The 22,608-nt window shown below is 42.8% G+C and overlaps 1 protein-coding gene across 2 annotated transcripts; it reads left to right on the top strand.

The window, feature by feature from the left end:
* The first annotated feature begins 99 nt into the window (after positions 1-99).
* LOC136477489 (DNA repair protein RAD50) lies at positions 100-21,697 on the top strand. 2 transcript variants are annotated; one of them, XM_066475665.1, is made up of 27 exons: positions 102-619; positions 722-808; positions 1,017-1,184; positions 2,919-3,094; positions 3,678-3,792; positions 4,971-5,199; positions 5,279-5,457; positions 5,545-5,715; positions 6,019-6,123; positions 6,222-6,329; positions 6,851-7,062; positions 7,182-7,274; positions 7,848-7,975; positions 8,813-8,927; positions 9,005-9,134; positions 9,226-9,435; positions 10,213-10,421; positions 13,109-13,310; positions 14,267-14,436; positions 14,518-14,842; positions 15,026-15,151; positions 15,229-15,281; positions 20,467-20,617; positions 20,693-20,755; positions 20,892-21,025; positions 21,109-21,237; positions 21,375-21,697. In XM_066475665.1, exons 1-27 carry the CDS (start codon positions 497-499, stop codon positions 21,412-21,414), a joined length of 3,951 nt encoding a protein of 1,316 aa, XP_066331762.1. In that variant the 5' UTR covers positions 102-496; the 3' UTR covers positions 21,415-21,697. The 2 variants fall into 2 exon arrangements, with proteins under 2 accessions (XP_066331763.1, XP_066331762.1); XM_066475666.1 differs by lacking the exons at positions 13,109-13,310; positions 14,267-14,436; positions 14,518-14,842; positions 15,026-15,151; positions 15,229-15,281 and having other exon boundaries at positions 100-619.
* The last annotated feature ends 911 nt before the right edge of the window (positions 21,698-22,608 follow it).

Below are 22,608 nucleotides of genomic sequence, written 5' to 3'. Positions count from 1 at the left end.
AAGCGTGACCCACGCTTTTATAATTTGTTTTTGTCTCCCGTTGAAAAAATGCAGTCGCCGCCATTTCCCTCTCGATGCCGGGCCGGCGATGCGCCGACGCCCGCGGATCTGCCGGCCTGCCGCGGTAGCCTTCTGTCTGTCGCGGCTCATCAGCTTCTCTCGATGTCTTATTGGGCCGTCTATGGGCCGAGCGCACGACGATATTGGCCCCTTCGTTTTCATCTCGTTCAATATCGCTGAATCCCTCAGAAATCGGCAGAGTACCTCAGAAATTCCGTACAAAACCCTAAACCCCACGAAGACCCCAAAACCAAGAACGCGATTTCCTCCTCCATTCCCCTTTTCTTCCCCCTATATCCAATCGGTCTCCAATCAGCTATGCATGGATGAGCGTAATCAATAGATCCGCAATCTAGATTTGGTGCAATAGCTCCCGCACGGACCGGAAGGAGGAGCGCAAGTCGGGGAAGGAGGCACCTGGGGCTCGCGGGGCAAGATGAGCACCGTGGACAAGATGCTGGTCAAGGGGATTCGGAGCTTCGATCCGGACAATAAGAACGTCATCACCTTCTTCAAGCCGCTCACCCTCATAGTCGGCCCCAACGGTGCTGGCAAGACCGTATGTGTTTTGATTACACACCCCTAAATCCCAGCTCCTGCACCCATCAGATTAGTCGTTCCCGGATTGATTTTTGTGTTTTCTATTCTGTTTCTTTTGCAGACGATCATCGAGTGCCTGAAGCTTTCTTGCACCGGCGAGCTGCCCCCCAACTCCCGCTCTGGCCACACCTTCGTCCACGACCCCAAGGTGATATGCTCGGTTTTCATACCCATTAGTCATGAACTTCTCTATATCACGGTCTTGGGTTCTGTCGCGTGGCCAGCAAAGAAGGGGGGCTTTGCTTTATCTTGGGTTTTGGGGTGCAGGCGTTTCAGAATTTGAGAACTGTGGTTAATGTGGATGTAACGGCAACTCTGTAATCTGTTTTGAGGATTTATTGTCCTGTACAATGCAGGTGTCTGGTGAGACGGAAACAAAAGGACAGATTAAGCTGCGGTTTAAGACTGCAGCAGGAAAGGATGTGGTGTGCATCCGGTCCTTCCAGCTTACCCAAAAGGCATCAAAGATGGAGTTTAAGGCAATTGAAAGCGTCCTCCAGACTATAAATCCACACACAGGGGAGGTCTGCACATTTTCCTTTTTTTTTCAATTTAGTTCGTTGGTGTCCATTTGATCTTTTCATTTTTAGTTTATAAAATCTACTGTGGCATATAATAGTTTTAAGAGAGAGCGACATTTACAATGCATTGTTTTGAAAACTCCAGGGTAACAAATAGCTGAACAACTCTTCATGAAACAGCAACATGTTGCAATGCAGGGGTGGAGCAAGGGTCCGTGCTGCCAGGGTTGCTGCACTGGCCTTGCCGGTAGAATCCCTAAGAGAAACATAAGCCTAAAAATCACCCATAGGAGAAAAATAAGCCTCAAATCAAATTTAATCCATTTTCAATCAATCCAGCACCTCTTGTCTAGTCTAGGACCCCCTGTCCAGCTTGTATGGCAGACTGGTACTCTTTCTCCACCACCGTTGTGATGTGTACTGTCTACCTTACTTTATTGCGTCATGGAAATAACTGCATTTTTCTTATGACACTAAATTAACCAAATAGGAATCTATTGCATCAATTTCCGTTCCTAGCTACAGTCTCATGATAATATTCTAAGTTACGAGAGGTATGTATCACATTATGCCAGCCCCCATATGCTTTATATAGATCACACTCAATGTTCAAAAAGGCGCTCGCCTAGGCTCGCCTGGGCGCGCTTCAACGCTAGGCGGAGGGGCACCGCCTTGCCTAAGGGGGTAGGCGGAGGTTAGGCGGTGTGCCCCCAGATCCAGGGCTGCGCGAGGGTCGACGGGAGGCGGCGAGCGTGCCAGGAGGCTAAAGGCGGGCGTGGGGGCGGCGTGGACGTCGGGCGACGATGGGGAAGGAGCTACGTGAGGCAGTGGCGGCTGGTGGGAAGAGGCGGTGGCGGCGGGCAGATCCGCCAAGGCAGATTCGCGTGGGGGCGGCGCGGACGTCGGGCGGCGGTGGGGGGAGGAGGTAACGTCGGCGGGGGCGGCGACGACCGGTGGGGAAGGAGGCGACGTCGGGCGCTGGCGGCGGCGTGGGCGAGCGACGGGCACGGTCGCGCGGGCAGATGACCATGGGAGAGTTGGGCCCTTAAATGGGCCTTCTTTTTCTCCCTGTTCCATGACCACTGATCTCCTAATTTTTCTTTTCTTTTAAGTATTTATGCATGTATTAGCCATCGCCTAGAAAAACGCCTAGGCTAGCCTAGGCTCACCTAGGCTCTAGGCCGTGGGTCGTCGCCTAGAAACCGCCTAGCGCCTTCTTGAACTTTGGTCACACTTGCTGCTACGAATAGTGTTAGGTAAAGTGTTCGATCTCAATTCATTCTCTGTCAAAACATAATGAAATACTATTTTTCTCCTGTCATGTTGATGCACATACGTGTTCGAGAAAAAATGCATGTAAAAGGTATTTAATTGATGAAATAATGAAAATATCTTGCAAATCATGTAAAATTTCCAGTATCTGAAGGGAAATATAGTATCTTTCATTTCTTTGGTCATATAAAAATAACTTCATCTAGCACGCTTCTATGCCTTTTGTATCTTTGTATTCAGATAGCGGTGATTTGGTTGCACAAATAAATTATGAAATCCTTGTCTTCAGGCAATGGAATTTTGACACTTGTTATTTGGGACTGTTGTTGATTGTAACTTGTAGTAAGTTCTATGGAACAACATTTGTTTTTCACTAACACTGTAGTAGTGTTTACTATTTCGGCGTCAAATGTTCAGTTTATTCATTGACACATCAATTTTACAATTGGTTATATTTTAGTACAGAAGGTCTGCCTCAGCTACAGATGTGCGGACATGGATAGAGAGATTCCTGCCTTAATGGGTGTTTCTAAGGCTGTACTGGAGAATGTTATATTTGTTCACCAAGATGAATCCAATTGGCCATTGCAGGACCCGTCAACACTTAAGAAGAAGTTTGATGACATCTTCTCTGCCACCCGGTACTTGAGAGAACTACTACTACCATTCCAAATTATAGTTCACTTTAGCTTTGTCCCAGGTCAAACTTTACTGAGCAAGTTTTTAGAAAAATATATTAGCATCTACGATACCAAACAAAATATACTATGAAGACATATTTCATGGTAGATTTAATGAAATTAATTTGATGTTGATGATGTTTGTGCATTTTTTTCTACTATAAACCTGGTCAAAGTTAGAGAAGTTTGACTTAGTGCAAAGCCAAAGTGAACTATAATTTGAACGGAGAGAATACTGTTTAGTATACTTAAGAAGCTTTGAGCAACACCAAATTATTTCTTAGTTGAAACTATGGCCACCTGTTTGAAATATGCACTGTAGCAGAGCCGAGGGAGCCCAAAAATATTGGCTTCGGCGGCTCTTGATGTCAGCCAGCTGATTGTGAGTGGAGCCAGAGCTGCTGCACAGTGCAGAAAAGTAACAGGTGTTGAAAAGCCAGAGCTTGGCCAATCGAGCCCTAAATAATGCTTGTTCATGGTCAATGACTTGATGCCATTTTTCATAATTATGATCTGATTCCTTATTTTCCAAATTCAAGTACAGCTATACCAAAGCTCTTGAAGTCATAAAGAAACTTCACAAGGATCAAATGCAAGAGATCAAGACTTTTAGGTTAAAGCTAGAGAACCTTCAGACTGTAAAAGACCAAGCACATAAGGTACTGTTTTTTCACTAGATGTTATGATCCTTAGATCATTTGGGGTTAACCATTGCTATGAAGATGTCCGGCAAAGTCGGCGTGGAGGGAGACTAAAGTAATTTGGGGGAATTGGATTAATTCTTCTTCATTGCCTGATTGAAAGGAGATACGATCCCATCCTTATATGGATGAGAGGAGACTTGATCCCTACGAAATTAATCTGATCTGATCTAATCTCTTTCCTAATCCTTATCCCTTGCCATGTGAGGCAGGTGGGCTGTCCCTCCGGCCACCCATGACACTAGTCTAGAACTCTAGATTGCCACTTCTCCTTCTCCTCCTCCTCTCTCTGTCTCTCTGTCTCCCCCCACCCCCCGTCTCTTTTCTTCTATGTTTTGCTTATGCATGTTACGAAATCAATCTTGACGGATGTTTTTTGCCACTTTATCATGTTCATATTCCACCACACTAGCATCTGATTGTGCCATTTTAATTTCTCTTTTTGTTATATGTAAACTTTGCTATTCTGTTAGGATTGGTCTTGTGATTCTTTGATACAACATATGATAATAACATTTCTTTGAAGATGAATTGTTAGGGGCAATAAGGGGTCACATGACTTGTGCCTCCGGACCAAAAATGTTTGCGATATTTTAGCCTGTAGGTTTTACCCTTGGAATCTTAATCAAAATTTATTTAATTTATGAGTACTTTTAGTAGATTCTAAATTATTCTGAATATTTGATAATTTTTAAACAATTTGCATATTTGACAATGGACAAATTAAAACAAATTTGTGATTATGTTTGACAGAAAAATAGTAAAATCTTATTTCATAACTTGTGGGAATTAGTTTGATGGCAAACTGATTCAATTCTACATTATTTGCAGTTTTGCACATGTAAGTTAGCTCTGCATTCTTCCATATTTCCGTTTTCTGTTTCCTATTCTAAATTTTAGAGACTGACATAGTGTTGTACTGATGGTTACTGTTGTTATTGAGTTATCTCTTCTGTTAATCCACTTGTTCTTGCTCCTATTTCTTTCAGCTCAGTTCCATTTCAAGGTAGTTCTTTTGAAAAAAATGGTGTTTGTTTAACAACAGATTTCTTACAGCAAAGCTGAACACATTTTACACATATGTGGAGTTTAGTTTAGAGGTAGAACTGTTCCATTCATTCCAATTACTTTTGCAGCTGCGTGAAAATATTGCTCAAGATCAAGAAAAGTCAGATGCCTCAAAATCTCAGATGGAGCAACTGAAGGAAAAGATCCGTGGTATCGAGAGCGAAATCCTGCAAATGGAAACACGTTTGAATGAATTGAGAAGACTTCAGGAGCAAATTAACACCAAGGCAACGGAGAGAAGTACATTATTTACGCTTCAGCATCAACAGTATGCTGCACTGTCTGAGGAAAATGAAGGTAAAGTTCAACCACTAGTATTCCCTTGTTCCCAATAGTTTTCCCCAACATGATAACAGCTGAATATTGTTTTGTTTAGATACTGATGAGGAACTAATGGAATGGCAAACAAAATTTGAAGAAAGGATCGCGTTACTAGAAACAAAAATCAGTAAACTTGGAAGAGATATGGAAGATGAAGCATCAAATAGCTCCCGTCTGTCCAAACAATATTCTGAATTAACACATGATATAGGAAAGCTCCAGGCAGAAGCTGATGTAATCCTTTCTTCTATGTTTACCTGCCGACATTTCTCTTTCTTTTGTTCACTATAGTGGAGTTTAATTCGTGTTTATTGTTTTCAGGCTCACCAGAATATGAAGGATGAACGAGATATGGACATAAAAAATATATTCACTAAACATAATCTTGGGCCGGTTCCTGAATCTCCCTTTACGAATGATGTTGCTATGGAACTTACAAACATGATTAAAGCGAGACTCTCAAATCTTGAGAATGATTTGCAGGAGAAGAAGGTTTCCTCTCTTCTTTTTGGAATTGCTTCTGATGTATACTTTTACCAAACCATTCTAAAAATGAAATTTCTATTGAGTTATCCACATTGCACACCTGCTTTATTCTGCACCCTTCTCGTTTGCAGTTGAGTTCTCTTTTTCGCTTGTCTTCTCAGTGGTTGGATGCACAATTCATGTGTGAAGTGATTTTTAATGAGGAAGGATGCTACTTTATTTCATTATTAAAAGCATCTGTCCCTGTACATTCAGGTTTCATTATTAAAAAGTACTTACTAATTATGGCTGTTCTCTTTTCTTGAGCAGAAATCCAATGAAGATCAGTTAGATGTTTTGTGGAAACGCTATCTTAAAATAAATGCTCGGTGCTCTGAAGTTGATGGTCAGATACAATCTAAGACCGAATCCATGGTTAGTGATGGAAAGAACATTGGACTTCCCTACACCAGTAGGCTCTTCCATAACTTATATTTTAGGCACCATTTCCTAATATATTGAGTAATTTTCAGTCAGGCATTTTAAGACGGAGAAAAGATAAAGAGAAAGAACGTGATGCTGCAGAAGTGGAGCTTTCAAAACTTAATCTGCCCCGTATTGATGAGAGGGAGAGATATATGGTATTTGTTTTACCTGTCAGATATGCCTGGCTGTTTTGAAAAGTTCATTTGTTTGCTTCCAATTCTATACAAAAATATTGGAAGTCTGACAGCATTTCATAATTTTGAATCTCAGATCAGTTTCTTAGCTCTGGTTTCTGGTATTCTGTCTGAGTGGTTTTGATTTGTGCTGTTAATATGCGAATGAATCTGGTTGGTTTGCATCCAGTTCCTACCTGGGATGGCTTGTGTGAAGTCAGTACCATTTTGAATCACTGTTTTGTAAATTTGATTTGATTTGAGAAATTTGGTGTTCTGAGGCCGATCCCTCTGAGAAACTCGGCTGGCAGCAGTAACTGGGCAGTTACCATTGCGATTTGATCTTTTGAAACCTTCAGTTTCATCACAACTGCTTAGAGACGTGGCGTTTAATGGATCTTGCATACTTGGCACCTGCATTCCTTTACATTCTCTACTTTCTCTTTGGAGTATGGAGTTTTCTTAATTTTGTAAGTAATTTGTTTTATTTTCTTTCCAAATAGCAAATTGAAGTTGAGAGGAAGACACTTGCCCTTGGAGAAAGAGACTATGATTCAATTATAAATCAGAAACGAACAGAAATGTTTAGTTTGGATCAGAAAATAAAAGTACTTCAGCGGGAGAAAGATACAATAAATAGAAATGCTGATGAAAGAGTAAAACTGGGTTTGAAGAAGGATGCATTGGAAAGCAGCAAGGATAAGCTCAATGAGATGCATGTTTCGTTCCTTTCTCTTTTTGTTTTATGTATTATCAATTTTATATGTATATTGTTACTCATTCCCTCTTCATATTATTAAAAAAATCATTTAACTTTTGGATTGTAAAATGCAGAGTTAATGAGCATAAGGACAAAATCAGAAGGGTTCTTAGGGGGAGGCTTCCTTCTGAGAAGGATATGAAGAAGGAGATCAATCAAGCCTTTTGGTTTGTCATAGTTACTCTTGTTAATTATATTCAATGTGCAACTTCACTTTCAAGAGCATAATAACTTAATAAGTCCTACAATTCTGTACTCATGTTATTAATCTTAATTTTATTTACCTATGCAAAAACTGTAATTGTAATAACAGGTTTTGCATAGACAACTGGATGGGTAGCACTGGCATCCTCATTTGTGTTCACTTCCATTAATTCTGTATCTTGAATACAAACTCAATACATATACAAGTTGGTTATAGACAGAAACATGCATTCTCGTGTCGGTTAGCATCTGTAGTTTACTCATCAATTTTTGATTTAGAGTTTAGGCCTGCATGGATTCAACTTATTGAATTATTATGCATTGAAATCGCCATAAAAAAATGCTACTGTTAGGAACATTGCTTGGGCTAAAGGTATGTGCCTATAAATGAAGGCAAATAGACCTAAAATCCATAGAAAAGTACCCGTATAATGCTATAACATAATCTCTTATAGTTACAGTAGTGCATTTGACACTTTATTTGTTGTTTCTGCATCTACTGATTAGTGATGACACCATTGAATTTGCTTACTCAGGCCTGTGGACAAGGAATACAATGAGTTAAAATCAAAATCCCAGGAAGCAGAGCAAGAACTTAAATTGACTCAGAGCAAAGTAACTGATGCTAGAGAACAATTGACAAAACTTCGAAGAGAGATGGATGGTAAGATCTTATCACCGGACATGTTTACTGGTTTAATACCAAGATGGCAAATTTAAAAAGGTTCACCATGTTTTGAATTTTGGAAATTTATTAGAGGAGTGGGGCCTGTGGGGGGATTATTTGGTTGGTCTTGCCTGGAGCTTTCCCTGGAGAAGAAAACTACTTTGAAACAATTAGGTGGCCCAAAGCCATCTTACGACTACAAGCAAGAGCTGGAAGAGGCGCATTGTTCTTTACATTTTTGAAATGTCTGTTGGGGGAGCAAGGCTTACATTCGCCGCCTTCTGGGCTTGCTGTAGTGAGGTGTGTTTGATGTGGGCAAAATTTGGAAACTTACTGTCAGTACTTGTCAAATTTGTTTTGTAAACATAAAGATCATATGTGTATATTTGTCTTGAAAAAGTACTTTCAATCTCATACATTTATTAAATATCTTAACTATTTTGATTTTCTAATAAAAGATAATGGTTAATGTTGCACCTCGAATGCTGTGAAAATCAACGTCAAGTATTTTTTTAACGGAGGGAGTATCTTAAAAGTATAGCTTTACTGAGAATTTTCTGTTCAATGCACCTCGCTGCAGATGCATACTGTAAATATTTTTGGTTCCTATTGTTATGCTGCAATCACTTCATTTGATACAGTAGAATTTTGTCAAAAAAAAAAAACTGTGGAAGCATATTTTGTGTAACAGTGTTATGTATGCGAATTGTTCTTAGGTACAAATATAAAATGCAGTTTAAAACTGCATGTTGGTTTATTTGTCTGTTGCTTAAATACTGTGCTATTCCATTGACCAACATGTATATGCCGTTCACATTTGACATTTTTATACAGCAAAGAGAAGATTCCTGGAATCGAAACTTCAATCTATTTTACAGATATCTGCTAACGTTGACATGTTTCCCAAGGTTCTGCAAGATGCCATGAACAAAAGAGATGAGCAGAAAAGGTTGATATCCAAGTTTATACTATTCTTTTGAAGTTGTCCTCGGGATACTTATATTAAATGATTTCTTCCATGCCCAGATTAGAGAATTTTGCAAATGGAATGCGGGAAATGCTTGCACCTTTTGAACATTTGGCTCGTCAGAATCATGTATGTCCATGCTGTGAACGTGCTTTTACACCCGATGAGGAGGATGAGTTTGTGAAGAAAGTAGGTGACAAAATAATCAAAGATGTTCTTTCTGTTTAAAAGTCAAATGTTGGACTTGTTCACTGATATTGCTTTCTGCTGTCCATCTCAGCAAAGGATGCAAAACTCAAGTACTGCAGAGAGATCTAAAGCTCTGGCAATGAAATCATCAGATGCTGAAGCCATTTTTCAGCAATTGGATAAACTTCGTACTATCTATGATGCTTACATGAAGCTGGTAGAAGAAACCATACCTCTAGCAGAGAAAAATTTGAATCAACATTTGGCGGATGAAAGTCAGAAGGCGCAGACATTTGATGATGTTAGTTCTGTTATTAACACCATCCACTTTCAATTCTCGCACACAATTGTAGGCAGTAGAGCAAAGAGGACTTGGGCTATTTTTCTCTGATTGAAACAACTCCAAACAGGATGTCACCGCTGTTGTCTTTTTAAGTGCTTAATACCCTTTCAAACTAGTCTATGTGACGGTCATGATTTAATTGGCCAAGGTAGAAAAAACTGCTGGTTGACTAGCTAAAGCGGACGGTTTATGCACCTGCTTTTCCTCTTCACAGTTTGAAACTAAAAGTTTCAAGGTTGATATTTTGATCATGTATTTAAGTAAAGGGACATCTATTCTTTAAAAATATGGGATAAAATGCTGTCAATCAGGTCATGTACAATTCATTAAAAAGGGACAAATTCTGCCTTTGCCATTTTCTTGAAACCCCTGGTGTGCTTGACTAGGCACAATGTCTAGCTTGAAGCTGCATTAAGTTTTGTGGAAATCTTTTACGCAGCTAAAGTTAGCTGATGTCATACTATTTTGCTTGGTAGAGATAGGAACACTTTTATTTTAGAGAACATGATCTCAATCCTCTGAACACATTACAGCTGCATCGCTTCCTGACAAATTAGATCCTTTCACTTTTATGTAGATCTAGCAGCGGAATCATCTGTTGTTATAATATTATTTTATTGAGAATGCTGTGTATCATTTATTTCAAAACTTTACCTTCTATGTTTTGCCAATACTTTCATCTTTGGTGAAAAGTACTTTTCTGTATATCTTCTATAATGTGATGCCTTGTTGCAGCTTTTGGGTGTTCTTGCCCAAGTTAAAATGGACAGGGATGCAGTGGAAGCCCTGTTACAACCCACTGATACTATTGACAGGCATGTACGTGAAATACAACAGCTAGTCCAAGAAGTAGAAGATCTTGAATATACACTTGATTCTAGTGGCCAAGGTGTCAAGTCTTTGGAGGAAATTCAACTGGAGCTGAACTCTCTGCAGAGAACAAGGTACTCGATAGGATTCCATTATAAATGCTATGAGCTATTTTAGAAAAATGATGTTCAAGGTACCAAGTTCAAAAGATAATTTTGGTGTACTCCCTCTGTCCACAAAAGCAATTCTCGCTTTTCGAGAAGTCAAACAGTTTGAACGTTGACTAAATTTATATAGAAAAGTACTAACACTAATGATACAAAATAAGTACCATTAGATTAGTTGTAGAATATATTTTCATAATAAATTTATTTGGAGCCATAAATGCTAATACTATTTACTATAAACTTGGTCAAACATGAGCTAGTTTGACCAACACGGTTCCCATAATTGCATTCTTTTGCGGACGGAGGGAGTACATCCTATCATTGGGCTAGAAAAGTGAAGTTTCATGTCCGCTTTCCAGCCCCTTCTAGCATTACTACTTGTTAAGGAAAACAAAGTATAGGGTTTCAGACCCAATATAATTAAGCTTATCAATCCTATGGGTGATTTGGATTGGGTCAAATCAGCATGATCTAAAAAGATACGGCATCTGCCTAATTAAATTTTGCTCTATTTCCTTATGGGCATATGGCTCGTTTATGCATTTAACTCAATTCTTGCTTTAGCAGTATTATATCTTGGTAATTTCGCTTTGTTGCTACTGCATTGGAGTAAAATTCTCATATCTGAATTCTTTTTAATAAAGCATAAAATGGTTGATTTTGACAAGGTGTATAAATGGTCTCATTTAGTGTTCAGTGCTTCAAATTCATTCCACTGTGTTGGCCCTGCTTGTTGGCATTGACAATAAGAGAGGAAATTACAGCTTTTTTGTTCAAAATTAATATTGAAAGAAGTGGGCAATCTCTTCAACCTGCCCAACACCTGGGGCATTAGAGCATCTCCAAGAGTACCCAATATTTTCTTCCTAAAAACATAAAGTTTTACAACTCCTAAAAAAGTATTGGAAGGAATAAAGAAGGTCATCTCCAAGAGTTTCAAATAATCCACTCCTAAAATATAGAAGACAATTTTACATCAGGAATCCTATACTATTTCTAAATTATCCTAACCACTTTTATATATTCTTTCTCTCTTGTACATTTGCATCAGGAACCCTTTCCTACTCTTTATTCTTTCCACGCCCTTCCACCTTTTGATTGGCCGACAAAGTACAAACACGCGTAGGAGAGAGAAGATACGCGCGACTCGGAAGCGCGTAACTTTACGCGGAACAGGGTGACTTTTCCCAAGTTCTAAACAAAGTTCAAGAAGGCGCTAGGCGGTTTCTAGGCAACGACCCACGGCCTAGAGCCTAGGCGAGCCTAGGCTAGCCTAGGCGTTTCAAGGCATTTTTCTAGGCGATGGCTAATACATGCATAAATACTTAAAAGAAAAGAAAAAATAGGAGATCAGTGGTCGTGGAACAGGGAGAAAAAGAAGAAGGCCCATTTAAGGGCCCAACTCTCCCATGGTCATCTGCCCGCGCGACCGTGCCCGTCGCTCGCCCACGCCGCCGCCAGCGCCCGACGTCGCCTCCTTCCCCACCGGTTGTCGCCGCCCCCGCCGACGTTACCTCCTCCCCCACCGCCGCCCGACGTCCGCGCCACCCCCACACGTCCCTGCCTTGGCGGATCTGCCCGCCGCCACCGCCTCTTCCCACCTTCCGCCGCTGCCTCACGTAGCTCCTTCCCCATCGTCGCCCGACCTCCACGCTGCCCCCACGCCCGCCTTTAGCCTCCTGGCGCGCTCGCCGCCTCCCGTCGACCCTCGCGCAGCCCTGGATCTGGGGGCACACCGCCTAACCTCCGCCTACCCCCTTAGGCGAGGCGTTGCCCCTCCGCCTAGCGTTGAAGCGTGCCCAAGCGAGCCTAGGCGAGCGCCTTTTTGAACGTTGGTTCTAAAAGATTAGGAGGATGGATTAGGAGTTGTTGGAGCGGTTTTTTTTTTTTCATCTTGCTAAAAACCAAGGATTAGGAAGGGATTTAGGCAACTCTTGGAGATGCTCTTATAGTGGTTCTTGTCAGTTATCTTTTAGTTCGCTTCATCGCAGTGCCACATAGGATTTTAGGTGATGTGGAGACTGGTGATAAAAAGAGGTTGCTGTCTTGCAGAACAGCTGTCTCTGCAGTGCCTGTTTAGCACTAAGCAACAGTGCATGCACAATAGTAGAGAGGTTAGCCATTGGATGCTGCATGCATAAATTAAGGAATTATGTACACATTAAGACCAGTAAGATACAGTTTAATAGGAAACACATTGTTAGGATTGTCTGTTAAGTCATCTCTTAGATTACTTGGATGCAGAGAGGGAGAGGGAGAGGGAGAGGTTCTATGGCCAGCTATAAAATTGACTTGAAATTTACAATGATGAACACTAAGATTTACTACAGCTTCCCCAAGTGATTTGCTATATGTCGTGCATCATGCATGTGAACCATTTAGTTAAAGAGTGCTATTATATCCCAAGACAAATCTTCATTAGATATTTGTAGCTAGTTATCCATATTTCCACTGATACACACAAATGAGCACACAAACTGTAGCTTTTCAGTTATGTTTTGAACTTTTGATACTGCAATATTATATTTGGGTGTTAGATACTTTATAATTCTTCAAAATATCCTCTCCTTTCTGCAGTAAATAATGATGCCCCTTTTTGACTTATGCTTGGAACTTGGAAGCTGGATTATGTCTGATGTGACCATCTGTTGCAGGGACACATTGAGTATCGAAGTGGATGATCTTAGGGATCAACATAGAATTCTAAATGAAGATCTGTCAAGTGCTCAGGTGAGATGGCACACTGCTCGGGAAGTGAAGGTGAAAGCTTCAAACATATTGGAAAGATTCCAAAAATCTGAAGAGGAATTTGTGGTTCTAGCTGAGGAAAAAGAACAGCTGATCGTAGAAAAGAAGGTAGGTACTCACTGTTTCCTTTTATATGCAATATCAGTCAGTTGACTACCGTTTTCTTTGCTCAAGTTTATCTCCTTAGTTCTTACTGTTGCAACATGGGCAAAACTTGACAGGGTTGCCCTTGATCGCTGTAATTGGTTTCTTTCTTGAATAAAACCATATCTGTGTGCTCTTCTTATAAATTCAACCCTAACAACTTGAGCTAATAAATCAAAATAACCTTATCTCTGGCAAGTTTAAAACTAATCTGAAGCTAAGTTGATATATTAATAAAATCTTAAGGATTGTGGCTCATCTCTAAGGCACCCACTGGGGCACTGCTGCACGCCGCAGTAATTAGCAGCAAAGGACCAAAGGTACAATATCACGTGCTAGAGTACTCAGATGAGTTTATCGGTATGATATCATATGGATAGTTTTTCTAGGGCTAGGAGCACATGAATATGTGTAGGTATGAAAGCGGTCGGAAACGGTCGATAACAATATCTTCTATATGGTAATGGTAACAATTCGTGATCGGTCAGAAACTCACCAGTCACCATATTGTCAATTTAACTATTTAGTGCTGAAAGTTAGAAAATAAAACGTAATGGTCAGAAACAGTCATAAAAGATATCTCTTGTACCGTTGCACGGAAACCATTTCCATTTTCATCCCTAAATATGCCTGTCCAATTTTTTCCTTATGCATCTTGTCCATATACCCCATGGCAGCGGGATGTGGTGGTCAAGTAACTTTTCCCCTGAATGCTATCTGTTGAGGTCAATTTTTGCCACAACATGTCCATCACTTTTGCGCAGCCAGCATTGAATTTGATCCTAAAATGCACGTTCTTATTGATCTCATTGTTTCTGTTGTACACCTCTGTTTTGTTATTTTGCATCAATATCGTTCTACTTATGCTTATGCATGGTGTTATATTTGAGTGCCGACTATTTTATTTCTCAATAACTTAGCTTTTAGAAGAGTCTCTTGATCCATTGTCCAAAGAGAGAGAGAGCTTGTTGCAAGAGTATAATGCTTTGAAGCAAAGGTTCGATGAAGAGTATCATCAGCTGGCAGAAAGAAAAAGGGACTTCCAGCAAGAACTTGATGCACTTGGAAGACTCAATATGAAGATCAAAGGGTATAGTATCCTTTTCCATTTCTCAGATTTTCATTTATCCGACTTTTACAGCTTATTGGTAACCTGAAAGTATCCTCTCAGGTACTTGGATTCCAAGAAAATCGAAAGGCTTAAGGAATTGCAGGGAAAGCATGCTCTTTGCTATTCTCAGTTGCAGAACTGCAAGGCAAAACACAAAGACATATCAGCTGAGTTAAACAAGAACAAAGAACTACAGCAGGGCCAGGGCCAGTTGAAAAGAAACATTGATGACAATCTCAACTACAGGAAAACAAAGGCTGACGTGGAACGACTTACTTGTGATATAGAATCACTTGAAGAGAGGGTGCTTTCAATAGGTAGCTCGTCTGCTATAGAAGCTGATCTGAAGCGTCATTCTCAAGAAAAAGAGAGGCTTAATTCAGAGGTATTGTTTATTCACAGTAGCAATTAAGAAAAATTGCCTCTAATATGACAACATAACCTTATATACTTTCATTCAGATAAAGCATGGTATTTGGTATGTGGAGTGAAAATGTTTAAATCGGAATGAAATTTTACTTGTATAAAGTGGAAATCATGAAATTGATCTGTGTGGATATGCTTGTAGTTTAACAGGTGTCAAGGAACACTTTCTGTTTATCAAAGTAATATTTCAAAGCACAAACAAGAGCTTAAACAGACACAGTACAAGGATATTGAGAAGCGATATACTAATCAACTTCTCCAACTTAAGGTAGATGACATGGTATTGCAGATTCACTTCCTGTGATTCCAATATTATTCTGTTCATCTAATCTGAGGTGGTTGCAGACAACTGAAATGGCAAACAAGGACTTGGACAGATATTATACTGCTTTAGACAAGTAAGTACCGTGGAGCGTCATTACTTCCTGTTTTGTTCTTGAAGAATTTTCATTGATTTTCTTAACATTATTTACTTTACTTTTGAAACTTGTAATTTTACCCCTTGCGATGACGATTAGCATCATTTCCTTCAAAGTGGTGAAAATATATAATTTATTACTCCTAGGAGTCTTATTGCCCAAATAGGCATTATGGACAGTGTTCATGCACTGTAGCTGCTGTATCATGAGCGGTGAAGCCCCAGAACAATGGCTTCAACACCTAGTTCATTTTGCTGCAAATGGCGGCTCCACGCTATAGTGACTCATTAGTGGCACTAAGTATCTTAACAGCGTCTTTACCAGAGAAGCTAAAGCCCTTTTAAGGTATGCCAGAAAGGCCCTAAAATTTACTCCGTATCAAATCTAGGGCTATATTCAGACAGTCTTAATAGCTGTTGATGTTAAGTGTATGAAGGCCCATCCAATATAGGCCCATATGGCCCATGTCTCTGTCTCTCTATATATAGTCATCTCCACTCTGGAGTGTTTATCTTCTCAAATCCTAAGGTATGTAACATGGTACCAAAGCTATGGAATAGGGTTAGACTCATTTGATCTACTCCTGTCATGATCCTTTTTTTTTCGGCGCGGCCTGTCATCACCCGTCTCGTGGTGTGGTCCGTCGCCACCCGCCTATCGCGCGACCCCGTGTTTTCCCCCTTGTCTGCGCGTCATCCACGTGACACCCATCCACGCGCCTCCTCCCGCGCAGGTCTGCCCCCATCCGTGCCTCTTCTCCCGCGCGGGCCGTCCGGAATCTGCTCGATGTCCGCTGTCGTCCGCCCGGCCTGTGCGCGTCGTCTGCTCTTCTCCGGTGGTGTGCGCTCTGTTCTGGGTGTGCTCTGCTCTGCATTGTGATTCTGCTAAGGAGATGTGGGGCTATCTGCAGGGGGGATATGTTTAGAACAGTGGTGCTCTTTTGCTCACACTGATGCAGGGACTTCATGACCTTCAGTAGAATGAGATGTCCATAGAGGAGTATTACTCCGCCTTTGATTGTGTGATGGGACCTTTTCTCTCCATGGTTCCTAAGCGTTAGAAAGGCTGTTTGACCCTGCTGATCAGACACTTGCCGAGGAAGACAACGTCCCGCTGGTGCTCTTGCTGGTGTCGATGTCGTCGGCATGGTCGCTGTCGCTGTACCCTATGAAATGCGCCACGCTGGGACACCTTGGGTAGTGCAGCCCGTAGTCGGAGGTGCCCGTGATGTAGCGCAGAATACTCTTGACGGCCTGCTGATGTTCCACCGTCGGCCGCTGCATGAACCGACTGACATAGACGATGGCGAATGTAAGGTCTGGCCAGGTGTGCATGAGGTAGCGTAGGCTGTCGACGATTTGCCGGTATTGTGTGGCGTCCACCTCCTCAACCGTGCTGTCCTGGCTTAGCTTCAGCCTTCTCTCCATTGGAGTTTGGGATGGATTGCAACCGGTGAGGCCACCCAAGTCGACGATGCGACGGGCGTAGGAGGTCTGGCGAAGATAGATGCCGGAGTCGTCCTGGTGGACCTTGATCCCCAGATAGGAGAGAAGCCCAAGATCACTCATCTGGAAGACGACCTTCATCTCAGCCTTGACTGCCTCCACCTCTTCTTCCTTGGTGCCGGTGATCACCAAGTTGTCGACGAGTAGTGTAGAGCTTCCTCTGCACTCCGGTAGACCGCGCCCTCGTGTGCGCTCTGTTGGAAACCCATCTTCAGTGTGGCGTCCAGCTTCGCGTTCTAGGCCCGTGGGGCGCCAGCCGTAGAGTGCTTTGCGTAGGCGGACAACCTTGTTCTCTTTGCCGATGATGACGAATCCTGACTGTTGGCGGATGCAAACCTCCTCCTTCAAGTCACCGTTGCGGAAGGCGGACTTGACATCCATGTGGTGGACGCGCCATCCTTCTTGAGCTCCCAGCGCGAGGACACGGACTGATTCCGTTCGCGCGATCGGCGCGAACGCATCGTGGAAGTCGACTCCTTGCTGGACGAACACGCGCGCCACCAGACGCGCCTTTTGCTTGATCACGGCCCCGGCCTCATCCCTCTTGAGCTTGAAGACCCATTTCCGCTCGACGGCGTCATCTCTTGCTACATTGCAGCGCACAAGGTAGCGTCACCCTCAGCTTCAATGAAGGAGCACGGCTCGCTGTCATCCCCGATGTCGTGCCCCGCGAACCCAGGGAATGGCAAATTGCCGAGGATGTTGTCCATGGTGCGGTAGCGTAGGGGTTCACCATTGTGGTGGGCGCCGACGCGGTCTTCGTTGTTGGACAGCGGCGTGGTGAACGCCACCGTGTTGTCGTGGACCGGTGCTGATGGAGCCGATCCTGGAGGCATGGATGCCAGAGCCGGGGATTGGGGCATTGCCGGCGGTGTAGGTGCAGGGGACCCCGCCGGTGCTGGTGGCGAACTAGGAGATGGGGGAGACTGGGATGGAGATGGAGAGCCGCCAACTCCCCCAGCTGCTTCAACGTGGATGTACTTGACGGTGAAGTCGCAACCGATTAGGGATGGCAACGGGGCGGATTCGGATCGGGTGGAGTCTCTGTGCACCTAAACCCGAAACCCGAAATCGAAACCTGAAACCGCACCGAACACCGATTCGGATGATAATTCGTCCCCAAAACCAAACCCGGGGATACCCGAAACCCGAATGGATACTTGAAACCCGCTTTGTATGGCAACATAGTAAGAGCAATAAGGACCTTCTATAAACATTTGCATGATATATATACACATATTCACATGTATAAACAAGAGGCAACAAATAATAATAAATATTTTCATGAGTCAACTTAGAATAAATTTAATAATCTAAGTAAACAAGTTATTATTAGCATAGTATAAAACATGAGTTTTAATTCCAAATGATTTATTTCGGATGTCCATTGGATATCCACGGGTGGAAAACCAAACCCGAAACCGAACCGATTCGTTGTCCACCGCCTTGCTCCACGCCGCCGCGCTCCTTGACTTCGATCATCGACGTTGTTGAGCTCCTTGACTAACGCCAGGTAGCTGAAGACCCTTAGGTAGCTAACTGCCGGCTTGCGCTCATGCCAGGCCTCGTAGGGCGTCTTGCCGTCGAGTGCCTTGGTCAGTGATCGGTTGAGCAGGTGCACAACGGTCATCACGGCCTTGCCGCAGTAGATTGCCGGCATGCCGCACTGCTTGAGAGCGCGCGCTGCGACCACCACGGTCTCATTGCGGCACTTGAAGACGTCGTTCTGCTGCGGGGAGTAAGGCGCGGAGTAGTGGCACTGGATGCCCTCATCGGCGCAGTACGTCGCGAACTCGGCCGTCGTGAATTTTGCCGCCGTTGTCCGTGCGCAGCACCCGAAGCTTGTGGCCACACTCCTCCGCGGTTGCTTGGTGGCGCTTGATGGCGTCCGCTGTTGCCGCTTTGGTGTTGAGCAGCACCGCCCACATGTAGCGAGAGACATCGTCGACGAAGAGGTGGAAGTAGCGTCGTCCTCTAGGTGTGGCTGGAGTCACTGGACTGCAGAGGCCACCGTGCACAAGCTCAAGCTTTTCCTTGGTGCGATAGCTGGCTTGGTGCTTCGTCACCACGCAAGTGTCGCAGAGCTAGTCGACGTGCGGCATGCCCAGCACCATCTCCCCCTTGCTGAGCTGCCTCAGGGCATCGAAGTGAAGATGCCGAAGCGCTCATGCCAGCGCCATGCCTCATCATCCCGGCGTGCGACAAGACAGAGGGGTTGCGCCACCTGCACATGAAGCACGTAAAGGCGGTTGCTCCTCCGGGTTCACCTTGTTGAGAAGGCATCGGCTTCTATCCCAGATGCGCAGCACACCGTCCTCAATCTCCAAGCGCAAACCATTCTCGTCCAGCTGCCCTATGCTGATGATGGAGCTCCTCAAGGCGGGGATGTAGTAGACACCGGTGAGAAGCTGATGCTCCCCCGTCTTGGCCTTGAAGATGATGGAGCCGACGCCCTTGATCTCGACGGCGGAGGCGTCATTGAATTTGATGGAGCCTCGCACGCCGGAGTCCAAGTCGGAGAAGAACTCGCGCCGCCCGGTCATGTGGTGCGTAGCGCCGGTATCAAGGTACCAACCGTCGATCTTGTTATTGTTGGACCTGTTGCGGAGGAAGACGCATGTGCGCGGCTCGTCGAGGTGGAGTAGGGCAGAGCCAGGCAACGCGGTATGGGAATAATTTGAACTTTTCTCCCCCTCCTATGCTAGTCTTGCCGCAGTTGAGGCAGGTATCATCCCGGCCGCGCCTCCATCAGTTAAGCCACCCTGCGCTCGGGGTGCCTTGTCCTCCTTGCGCGATCGACGACGACGCCAACTCGATGATGCTGACGAGCTGGAAGCCTCCCCCTTTCTAGTCTCCTTCTGGCGGGCGAGCCACTGCTAGGCCGCCCGGTCACCTGGATGGTGAGCTCGGAGAAGTCTAGGAGCATCCATTGCAAGGGCGATCCGGGAGTACTTCTCGGGGACGACGTGGAGAAGCTTCTCGACCGCCTTATTCTCAAGACTTATGCTTTCAGCCACTACTACTTCAGAGATTGTATGGCTTCGATGGTTATTAGCTGACTTTGGGATTTCTTGTGAAGCAGCCACACCTCTTCTATGTGATAAACACAGGAGCCATACAGATTGCCAATGATCCTGTGAAGCATGAACTTACAAAGCATATCACTGTTGACGCATTCTTTACTCGATATCATTGCCATTAATACACTATTGCTCTTCAGTATGTGCCCTCAGAACTTCATTTGGCCGACTTCTTCACTAAAGCACAAACTCGAGAGCAGCATCGGCTTCACTTGCTCAAACTCAATGCTTCAGATCCTCTGCTTCCACCTTGAGTTTGAGAGGGAGGGGGGGGGGGGGGGGGGGGGGGGGGGGTGGTTAAGTGTATGAAGGCCCATCCTGTATTGGCCCATGTGGCTCTCTCTCTCTATATATATAGTCATCTCCACTCTGGAGTGTTTATCTTCTCAAATCCTAAGGTATGTAATAGTTGAAAGAAAGTAGAGAATGGACATGTCTTGTTGGTAGATTTAGCTAGTTCCTCAATGCTATCGTTAATAATTGACTACACACTTGATTATTTTTTAGGGCAGTAGCTGATACATAGTTGCCTTTCTTATTTTGAATTTCCTTATTTGACATGCTCACATTTTCTGCCAGGGCTCTTATGCGGTTCCACAGCATGAAGATGGAGGAGATAAATAAAATAATCAAGGAACTGTGGCAGCAGACATACAGAGGCCAGGATATTGATTACATAAGCATAAATTCTGATTCTGAGGGTGCTGGCACTCGATCATACAGCTACCGTGTATGTTGAGCTAGTTATTCCTAGAGTAAAATCACTTTCTTGAATTTGTTTTTCTGAGTCCTGCACAATCTTTAGGTTGTTATGCAAACGGGTGATGCTGAGCTGGAAATGCGAGGGCGCTGCAGTGCTGGTCAGAAGGTAAAATATTCTGTCTTCACGAACTTCAACTGTGCAGCATATGTTATGTGGTCATATTTTAATCAAAAGGATTTGCTGAATATTTCTGAAGCTAACAGAGCCAGATCTTGACAATGTTATCTGCACTTATCTTCAGGTTCTTGCTTCTCTTATAATCAGACTAGCACTTGCAGAAACTTTCTGTCTGAACTGTGGCATATTGGCTTTGGATGAGCCAACTACGAATCTAGATGGTCCAAATGCGGAGAGCCTTGCTGCTGCTCTGTTGAGGTACTCCTTTAGGCAACAATATCTCACCGTCACTAATTTACCATCAGGTTGAGTTTGTAACAGAATGTATATCTCTCGCTCAGAATAATGGAAGCCAGGAAAGGGCAGGAGAACTTCCAGTTGATTGTTATCACTCATGACGAGAGATTTGCCCATCTTATTGGTCAAAGGCAGCTTGCTGAGAAGTACTATCGCGTCTCCAAGGATGAAAAGTAAGTAGTGCTTTCGCCGTTTTGGATCCATCGGGATATCGTTTGGTGACTGAACCTACTACTTCAATAAATAATCTTAACAAATACTTGATGTGGAAACATACAAATACTGATTCACGTTTGACCAAACCATGCAGCCAGCACAGCATAATTGAATCCCAAGAGATATTTGACTGAAGGTGGTTCTTAGAGGCTGTATGTAGCACACATTTTCCAGTCGAATTCAGTTAATTAGTGCCAAGTATTGGTGCCAAAGCAATAGAGAGCTTTAGGGTGTGACTGAGAACTTGTTATTCTGGCTGCGTTACCTCAGTTACGTGTACCCTGTCCTTCGTCGCTGTATATAATTAATTAATGAAGCCCGAGGATGGAATGTATGCACTGATGAGCGCTGCTGCTTACATGTTCCACGACATCAATGAATGTAGTATATCTCAATCTAGCATCCGTTTTTCCTTCACATGTCAAGATACAAAGTCGTTACGGTTTCATTTGGTTTTGGAAGTACCTACGAGTAATACAACGGCATGTTTCTACGTCTGTCTAGTCATTTGCGTATACGACCATGAGTTTGAGCCGTTGGATTCGTTTGTGACATTCCTTGTAACGGTGCTCAATCTGTTGCAAGTTGCAACTGTGATATGCCGTTAGGCTGCAGGAGTAGCCAGAATAACTGTCATATGTTCGGATGTGTTATTCGAAGAGTACGCCGTTAATCAATCAAACATATGTATAGGATTCGGATGTTACAACTTGGCATATCCGACAACGACATCGGCCACGCTAATTAGCGGACGTTCACGAACGATCCGACAACCCCGCGACTTTTCATTTTTAGTAAATTTTTTTCCATAACTTTTCTTTTTTTGGAAAATTTTCTATTTAAGAAAAAAAAATTTACAACTTTTTTTTAAAGTTACATAGTTATACTCATAACTTTTACCTATAACTTTTTGAACAAACTTGGATGTCTAACTTATATATATATAACTTATACATATGACTTCAACATTAAAAAGTTATTAACAAAGTTACATAACTCATACATATAACTAACTACGTGACAAAGTTATATACATAACTTTTATGAATAATATTTTACGGAACAAACTTATCAACATAATTTCATAGAAAGCTATAAAGTTATACACAAAACTTTTATGTATAACTTATTTATACAACTTAGATATATAACTTGATGAATGATTTAGAGTAAAGTTAGACGTATAAGTTATATTTAAAAACTTAGATGTATAAATTAATATCATAACATATTAGTAGAAATATGAAAACTATATATCAAAATAAGTATGTAGTATGACTTATAAATATATAACAAAAAGAGAAAAAATGGTAAAAAAAAACAAAAAA

This window comes from Miscanthus floridulus, chromosome 8, assembly GCF_019320115.1.
Source record: "Miscanthus floridulus cultivar M001 chromosome 8, ASM1932011v1, whole genome shotgun sequence".
In the NCBI taxonomy this organism is placed as follows: Eukaryota; Viridiplantae; Streptophyta; class Magnoliopsida; order Poales; family Poaceae; genus Miscanthus; species Miscanthus floridulus.
The sequence above is the reverse complement of the archived record's forward strand: the minus strand, read 5'-3'. Positions and strand labels throughout refer to the sequence as shown.

Excerpts from the sequence above, each read along its gene's own strand:
- LOC136477489 (XM_066475665.1), top strand. The coding sequence starts at position 497 with ATGAGCACCGTGGACAAGATGCTGGTCAAGGGGATTCGGAGCTTCGAT. Across the intron at positions 620-721 it reads CCAACGGTGCTGGCAAGACC|ACGATCATCGAGTGCCTGAA; the intron begins GTATGTGTTTTG and ends TTTCTTTTGCAG. Across the intron at positions 15,152-15,228 it reads ATCAACTTCTCCAACTTAAG|ACAACTGAAATGGCAAACAA; the intron begins GTAGATGACATG and ends AGGTGGTTGCAG.